The sequence below is a fragment of the Haplochromis burtoni genome, unplaced genomic scaffold, assembly GCF_018398535.1.
Source record: "Haplochromis burtoni strain Fernald_Lab_line unplaced genomic scaffold, NCSU_Asbu1 Contig_319, whole genome shotgun sequence".
Taxonomy (NCBI): domain Eukaryota; kingdom Metazoa; phylum Chordata; class Actinopteri; order Cichliformes; family Cichlidae; genus Haplochromis; species Haplochromis burtoni.
Genome location: NW_024582680.1, coordinates 488,334 through 497,693, shown reverse-complemented (window position 1 = coordinate 497,693; position 9,360 = coordinate 488,334). Strand labels below are relative to the sequence as shown.

The 9,360-nt window shown below is 40.7% G+C and overlaps 1 protein-coding gene across 1 annotated transcript in view; it reads left to right on the top strand.

Moving 5' to 3' along the window:
* The window catches only part of si:ch211-200p22.4 (phosphatidylinositol-binding clathrin assembly protein), a gene marked incomplete in the record, with an annotated part of 103,543 nt that overhangs the window by 47,528 nt on the left and 46,655 nt on the right, over positions 1–9,360 (top strand). The window contains 1 exon segment of the mRNA XM_042228350.1: positions 9,067–9,142. Coding sequence (XP_042084284.1) covers positions 9,067–9,142 — 76 coding nt within the window.

Sequence of the window (9,360 nt, the reverse complement as noted above, 5' to 3'; positions counted from 1 at the left end):
ACGATACCACTTTTTTTATGTCCGATATTTTTATGTCCGATATCATAAATTTGGATATCTACCGATATGAATCCGATATAGTGTTTTAATCAATAAAACTGTTTTTTTTTTATATCTTTCTGCATTTTGTATAAGTTCATACTCAAGTTTAAAAACAAACAAACACTAAAGCTATTCTGTTATGCCTGTATGTAAAAAGACTGCATACAGGTATAACAGACTGCACAGATGGTATCTTCCCAAAGGAAAAAGTACTACAGCTTACTAGGGTATATTAGACTTAACAGTTACTATATACAGTAATGGACTTCTATACATTTTACACCAGATTAAAACTTTGGGTGTAAGATTCAGATAATTATTTATTAAAAGCTCGACATTTAAAATGACGATAAGAAAGAAAAGTATCTTTGTGCCCCCTTTTCCCTGTTAATGCCCTATCGGCCCCCCTGGCTAAACTTTGCTAGATCCGCCCCTGCACAGTTACAGCCGTCAGCTACGTAAAAAAGATCCTGGTGTAGAAAGTAATATTAAATAAATTCTAACAACAGCTTATTAAGCTTAAACGTGCTGCTGTTGTTTAGCCGCTGGTTTCCTCTTTCTGGCTTGAAGTGGGCGATAAACAAACAAGAGAGACGGACTCGCGACAGAAAAGCTGATCAGCTGATCATTGATCAGTTTCATGATTGAAGTAGCAGCAAGAAGAGGCAGTCGCTCCATATATCGGTTGTTAAGCTTAACGCAGGAATGCTTTACAAACATTCAGAGATGAACTTACACACTTGCTTTACTTCTCTCGGGGATAACTTCCTCAGAGATGAAATGCCGGTTTGGTAGCGAAGCTCCAAATGTTCAACCAGACCGCTGACAGGTATCGCATGCCACAGCCGCTCTATCACGTGACGCATACTGCATACTACGACGTGCTACGGTTATGAGCAGAGTTAAGCCATGTCGCAAGTTTTGTGATATTTAATGGATAGAATTACATTTTTTTATTTCTCTCCGATATCTGATCCAGTGATTTAGGTCGGTATCGGACCGATACGTAATATCGGACCATCTCTAGTATATATATGTAATTGTGCTCCTACGTTTCTTCTCTGCAAATGTTTTATTTGCAAATACTTGGTGACAAATGGATAATTGAGCGATAGATTCGGTGAACTCCAGCTCCACCATCTGGGACTCCAGCTGGTTACGCTAGTGCTTCTTCTGCTCGGCAGCTTCATCAAGCTTGGTGTAGCAGCACGTGAATCGGCACCACATCTGCTTATGGGTATGGTTAGAGTGACCCTTTGGCCTTGAGCTCGCAATGGATCTCCAGAGCAATACGTGGAGTGCTGCCACCAGCTGCAGTCCAAGATGATGGAGTTGGAGTATGTCCTACCAATGGGATAAGATTCTGATATCCCACTGATAAGTCTGATAAAATCCCTACCGACCGAAACAAGTAGGGAATGGTCAGGGTCACATGGTTAGCTTTGACTGTTCTTCTAATGTAAGAGTGAGAGGATTGTCCACTAGCAGATCGTGCGCAGTGGCATTTTTTACTCGAATAAACAAAAGACCCTAAACAGAGAAACACTGAAACTCTGTAGGTTACGACCATGTTTGTCTATATATTGAGTATTGCTTCTGTGGCACACACAAAAATCAGTAAAATATTACAGGGCTCAATACGTCAGTTTAAATTTACTGCAGTTTGCTCCTGTTATCTACGAAGTTCCAGCCTTGGCATCTACTCCACACATAACCTGACTAATGGAGGGAAGAGAAAACATGCACACAAAAAAAGCATGCTTTAGGTCAGCATAGACGCCATGGTGTTTCTACGGAAACCAGCAACTTGTGTACTCTCGAGGGTCGGATGTGGAGAAATGGATTAGAGAGGAAGACGTGTGGTAGCTCTGTATGTTGCACTGTGGAGGTGGAGGGGAGGCAGGGAGTATAGCCGTGATCTGAATGCATCAATAATGCATGAGGTTGTTCTCCGATATGCTAACATGAATTATTTGACAAGCAGTGCCGACCTGCTTCTCCACCATCTAGTGTCTATGCATCTTCTCACTGTCTCCTCCTCTATTCTTAGACCGTTTCTCTAAATCTGAATCTCTGCGTCTTTTTCTTGGAACTGTCTTTGCTGAATAATCTGGGGCTCAGCGGGTTTCCGAATCTCCCACTCTGTCTCTCTCTGCACCAAGTGTTTCTTCCCCTTTTATAGATTTTTTTTTCTCCCCCTCCTTTTAACCATATCCATGCATTTTGTGTGGGTTCTCTCTGCCTCCGCCTCTGTATGTGAGACCGAGGGAGAAAGGCAGGCTGTCGTCAAATGGACTTTTGATGAGGAAGAAAGCAGTTGGCGCACAAGAAGAGGCAGAGAAAGGGAGCTTATGAAGTTTATGAGCTCTTTTTCTTGCCATCTCTCCTTTGTTTCCTCTCTTTATCTCTGTGACCATCTTGTCTAAGTTTCATTTTTATCCTCGGTTCATTGCGACTCGACCAGAATACTAAACGGCGTCACAAAAACAAAGCCAAGGACAGTATCCTGTCCTTTCTGTTATTTTCTGAGTACTTTCGTGGATAATGTAGGGACACGCATTCAGCTGAAAGGCTCAATCTGTTTGTGGATCACCAGGAAAAACAAAAACAAGAAAACAACAATTTGAAAGCCATTCAGCAAGCAGCAAGAGCGAGTCTGCATTCATGCAAGTGGTTCTGTGAGACTCTATTTAAGCGCAGCTGTGCTTTGAGCTAAGTGGTAATATCACCATGGCAGCATCCTGAATTTAAGCAGGTATAATGCTTGGCATGTGCCAGAGATGCTCATGGGAAGTGAAATGACATTGCAGCCATTCAGCCTGCTACTGAAAAAGACAAATTACGGTCTGATAACGGCACCGCAAAGAAATTCATCATGTGAAGAACATGAATGTTGATAGCAGACCTCATCGCTGTCGAAAACGACTCACAATGCAACAGAAATCTGCTCTCCATTAAACGTTACAGAGGGTTGCTGAAATGTTCAAGTGCTGTTCTGTCCTTGAAGTTGCATTGTTGTAGGGCGGCTTTTTAGATTTTAATCTGTTGCAGTTTTGACTTCCAGCTTATTTTACAGCAGCCACTTGCCAAGTGGTTGGGAAATTCACATTTTTCACTTCGAGAGGTTTCCAGATGGTTGCAGACCAGTCTCTAGGTCCGTGTAACTGAGGTAGAGAGACAAAGACTTTGGACAAGATCTATTTGAAGGAAATACATTTCTGAAAGTTTGTCCCCGTTTCGCTCACAGTCTATTTTCAGTAGTGGATGACAGTGTCTCAGCACTTCCCGGAAGCAATCGAGCAGCAGCCATGCTTGGATGTAGTGCAGTCCACAAAGGAGAGATGGGCCCAAATTTTATCAGCTTAGTTTTAGTTTTTACGTAGATTTTTATAGGCAAAGTATTAACTGGTTGAAACAATAGCGGGCAGATTAATTAACTTCTTTTTGTTAATTCATTTTTTTATTAAACATGTCAGACTTTGTCAGGAATAACCCAATGATCTTGTCAGACTTATTTTGATGCCAGTCTAAGCTATTCTTACATTAACTACCCTGCAGCTTCCTGGCCTTGACCTCAACTTAAACTTTAATGGTGACCGTAACATCCCTCCAATACCAGACCGAAAATCTCCAAATCAATGGTTAAGTTGTTGGGGACTGAATTTCTGTCCACAGATGGAAGTTGAATCCCTACAGTGTGAATAGGGGTTTGTGTGTGTGCACACAGGCAAAAAAAAAAAAGGACAAGAACCAAATCACATTCTTTATGCCTTTTTAAACAGTCCCAGAGGCCTTGGAAACATCAGTGCAGCTGAATCCAACACATGCCTGCAAGTGTGTTTGTGCTCACAACCGCACATGCACACACACCCTCTCTTAGATCCTCCGACCAGCCAGTCAGGGCTGGTTATTTGCCAGATAGGGAATTGGCAAACTGGCAAATCTCAGATCATTTTAAGTCAGTTGGACAGAGACGGCCTTAAAAGTTAAGATGCTTTCAGGAAGCCCGAGGCCTGAGTTCCCAGAACTGTGGATAATAGCCAAGACTCCTTCCACAACAACGAAGTGAGGAAGACGTGGTAGCAGAACTGTTCACGAGAGACAAAATGTAAGTTTAGGTCTCTAATGTATAGACAGAGGCCAGGTTAACGTTTTTCTAAAGTTTTTCCAGTCAAAAATTGGATTCAGGTCTCCCTGCCGGTCTATAGTGGTCTCAGAAATCACCAAAAACATAAAGTAGCCACAGATGAACAAGTAACGTGGATGAGTGACAAAACGTTTTTCCCACTGAAAACACTACGTCAGGATGAACAAAATCAAATTTTTGGGGATAAAGGAGCCACAGATGTATTTCATTTCAACTCTCTCTCTCGAAGAGGTTCAGGAGCCACACGTGCGGAGGACATTAAAAATATTACCTGCAGTTTATGAAAGTAATTAGTTCCAACGGAAGAACCGATTTGTTCTCATGTGAACTGAACATCAGCTATACTGTAGGATCATTGACTAATGATGGGAGCTCATGTTTTATAACCTTTCTCACATCTTTGAAAATGCCATTTCAGAACTTATGCAATTAAGATGCTTGGAATAATAAAGCAAAGCATGCTTTACATAAGGCTAAGAAACAAGCCAGATGTATCTGATGTCACTGGCTGAGTTCTGTAGAAGTAATTGGAAAACAAGGAGGAAAAACGTTGCAGTTGTCTCAGCTGATTCCGATTTTTCTCAAAGTATGACTTGCCAATACAGATTTTTGACAGCTTACACAAAAAATAGACTTTCTCCAACGCAAAACACTATTTTGATAACAAAACAAATTATTAAACTTTAGAATTTACCCCAAACCTCAGAAAGTTACAGGATCTTCTCTCATTAAAACTATTAACTATTAATGTACCTTACCGTACAAAATAAGGTGCACCTATACTGGCTTGTTGCTGGCTCTAAGATCCAAATACCTTTGGCTTTGCCAACTTTGTTAGCTTCTTTAAAATGGCCATGTTCAGCTGGGCGATTTCAGCGTCTTATTTAATTTATTGTCGTGAACATTTCCTCCGCACATCTTGGAACTTTGTGTCTTCACTTTAAAGTAATGTTATGCTAACATTATGTTAGAATGTGGCTATGAATGTTTTTCTTCTCCTTAGCAAGGTAAAGCCATTCATTCACAATTAGGAATGCAATACGGTGCCTGTTTTTGCCCCTTAAAATGATACTGCAGCAACTTCACAGAGCCTGGTTAGTGTTTTATGTGCAGCTGATTTAGTGTGTCACAAATAAACATATGTGGTGGTACAGTCTAAAAGTTTCAGTGTCACTAAATGTTACATGCAGTCGGAGGGTTGGTGGGGCTTTGCCGACTTTCTCAGTGGGAAGTGTGACAACTGTGGGGTCTTTCAGTTTTACGACTTAAAACTCTGTATTTCCAGTGTCTGACTTCAAATGTTATGCAGCATTAGCACTGCTTCACACTGTGTGGTTTTTAAGTGCATGCCCAAGCAAATGGTCTGTTTCTGTACATAATAGTTCTTCTACATGGCCCAGGGCCTTGAAAGTCCTTCAAATTTAATGGGTGCAACATATAATGCAGTGTTCGGGTAAGCAGTGTGGAAACTACCACACCTTGGTTTGAATGCACATACCTGTGGTTTACAGCCGCACAGGGCTTAGCTGGACAGCACCTTACTAATTCTTAAGTCAAGTCTGAAGTTGAGGACAGCTTGTACATAATGGTTAAAGTGGGATTGTTTGCAGTGGAAGTCAGTAACACTGGTTTGTTGCTCTCTGCCAGATTGATTGAGACCTTTTTTTTTTCTCCTAAAGTAAATATGCATGAGCTGCCAGGACCTACTCAGAGACTGTGGTCCTCCCAAAAGTCTGGCTCATCCAGCTCTAGCCAGAAAAATCAGAGATTCAGAAAGTGAATAAATAAAGTGCTGCACATTATTAATATTTCAACATTCAGAAACTCTCACATAGGGAGAAGAAAAAGCAAGAAACAAACAAACAAAGTTAGCTGACCAGCAGCGGACAGTAGCAGCTCCCAGGTACGAGAGAAAAAGCAGTCATGCTGTGCAAAAACCTCTTCCTGGAAAATGGAAAGTACAAGGCTTCTCACACCTGCTCGGTGACATCAGATTTGTCAAAAAGAACAAGCGACTAGTATTTAAGAGTTGGCAGGATCAGGTTTCTTTACGTCACGCTGCAGTGGGAAAATGTTCAAATATAAACAAAGCTGTCAAGAAAGTCTAAATGGCAGCAGTGACATGATTTGTCACTGTCATGAGAGGACTTTTAGCTCAAGATTTGATCTCATTTGCAAAGGGCTGTTTGCATAATCGTTTATTATATTGTGCTGCCAATCCTCTCCTGCTTCCCAAAGGTTAATGATTTGCTTCCTCTTGCCAGTTCTGTGTGAGCTACTCTAAAGGAATCCTAAGAAACAAGAATAGAGAAGTTAATTTTTAGACACAGACTACACGCGCTGGAGGCAAATAAAACATGAGTATTTGGTCATCGCAGTGAAGTGTTTGAGTCAAAGCAGATACCACTGTGTACTTGATATTAAAGGAGACTTCCATATAAGCCTTTTTTAGTGGGTTTAAACTGTTATCTGTCTGAGGTTAGTGTGTGTGTTTAGGTAGATACTGTTTTATGTCTCCAGTTATTTAAATAGCCCTTATAACAGGAGAATTCATGCTGCAAATATGGCACTAAGTGTTTTTCTGTCCAGTTTTTGAAGAGGTTATGTGCAGATATTCAAGTTCCCAGAGGAGGAAGCCTAATGACTCCAGTAATACTTTATATCCAGATAAAAATCTCAACTTGGGGACTATGTAGTTGGTTGATTTGGTGGTCAGATTCCACATTTAGGTCACTGAGAGGATGAATCCTTGAGACTTTTGGGACATCTCCTGTCACGCTTGCTTTAGAACCTGTTAAAGGTTCACACACCACACATGAACAGTAACAAACCTTTTCTACAGATTTTTGAAAGCATATTCATTTAACTTAGTTTTACCCAAAGGCAATAAAACATGCAGGTAGCTTCCTCAGTTTGTGGCGGTAGAATGTTTAGGTGCCACAAAAACCCCTGGAGACACATGCTGTAGAACACATAGTTACCAGGTCATCTTATACCAGGTTATAGGATGTTCCACCCTTACTGTTTAATATTGAAACTATAAGCCTGCCCTGCAAATCCATACAGCTACAATAGCAGCAGAAGTGTTTCTGTCAAATGCAAATTGGGGAAAAAGTGTTATAAAAATACTGAAACAGTAGCGTTTGTATAGCTACATGTAATATATTTTATAAATCAAAACAACAGCCTCCTCTAGGTGCCTCATATCTTATATGAATTCCATCAATGGTGCCAAATTTGAAATTGTCAGCAGATAAAGGTAAAGGAAAAGTGGACTTGATGATATCGTTCTTGAGTAAATACATCCCTGGCACAGTTTTAAAAAATCCTGTGAAGCCTGTTTTTCAAGCTAATGCATTCACAAGGTTTTCAGTAAACTTGACCTCTGATTTTGACCTTGAAGTCACAGATTTTTAGTAGGTACATCTATGGTGTCAGTTCCTGCTACCAAATCCTGTCAGCTAGTTCTCCAGTTATGTTCCCAAAGTTGCCTGCCTGCCCCCTCGCCCAGCAGGGTGACAACAACACTCTAAGCTTTTCAAACTGAGGTGTCAAAATGAAGCCAGTGCACAAGTGCCCTGTGCAGGCCACCAGGTGATGATAGCTGGGGTTGGAAAGAGACGTCTGGTCCTATAGAAATCTATGAGAAAATGTTTTATTGACCTGACCTTTGTAAACACTTAGCTGCTGAATTTATGGGATCATTAATTTTAGGACCTACTGAAATCTATTTTGTAAATCTTGCTCATGCCATGATTAATCGATTGTGGTAGTTTTATTTTTCTCAAGTGGTTTCACGTTCAGACCAGTCCCTCCTCGTCACATCTGGTTTTTTCCGTGACCAAGATCACGATGACAGAAACTCATCTTGGGGTTTTAAAACAGGACTTCAGTAACTGTGTGCGTCTTTTGTATCATCTGTGGGCTTTCCTCCGTCTTTCTAATTTGGCTCTGTGTTCTGTCAGAGCGCCACCCCTTAGTTTGACAAGGTCATAATTTCAATTTGTTGACTTGGTTTAGGACCAACTGTCTTTAAACTCTGTGACATCCCCATCAGCCCGTAGCTGTGTGGGCGCTTTTGTAGCATAGATGACACTCTGAGCATGTCACCATGCTCCGCTTTGTCCAACTGTAGCCTCACAGATCGTGCATCAGCATTATGCTTTACTGATATGCAGTGCAATCCAGCTGTACATATGCTCAGTGTTGATTTTGTAGAGAAGGCTTTGGTCTGGCGTTGTATGCCAGCACATTTGATTTGTGAAGAAACAATGAAGATGCAACTAAAGTCCTGACTTTCAGCTTTGATTCAAGGGACTAAGCTTCAATCAAGGGACTAAGCTTCAATCAAGGGACTAAGCTTCAATATTGCATTAACTGGTGATGGGAAATTATTCATTTGTTCGATTAGATTTCAGTCTCTGGAAATAGTGGGGACCGTGTATAAAAGACAGGCTGGAATTTCTAAATGGTTGAAGCTGTATTTTTTTATTCCGCCACTTAAACCTGAAGCGGAGAATCAACACTTTGGTTATGTTGGATTGTTTCAGTTCAAATCTGTTTTACAGAACCAAACTTATGTCACTGTCCATTTCCAGACTCTTACTGTAAGTGTTTTTGGTTCATTTGCACACAGCCTTTTCAACCATCTGGGATTCATACAAGCAACCACATTAACAAATGCGGTGTAACTGAAATAATTCCAAGATGATTCCCAAGAAAAACACATGCATCGAAGGATTAAGCAGTGGGAAATGTATCTGTCAAAACTCCAGTAAATCCAGCCCTTTTGTCTGGGTTCATTTGTTTTATTTTTAAGTTTGCACTTTGCAAGCCTTAAATCAATCAAGTGTTAACTTTGTTTTTTTTTCTTGCAGCGTTTCATCCAGTACCTGGCCTCCAGAAACACTCTGTTTAACCTGAACAACTTCCTGGATAAGGGAGCTCTGCAAGGTAAAGCACACACCAAACCCCTGTGAAGATCATTCACAGCACAATTTCCTTTCAGAGAACCAGATGGGGTTGATTTGCCTGGAGGTACATCACTCTGAACACCATAATGTTTCTGATAATTAAGAAGAAAGTGTTTAAAAGTCAAAAGTAGTGTCAAAATATTATTTGTTACTCACACTGAGGATATTTCTTTCCCTCTGACAGTTTGTTTTTTTTTT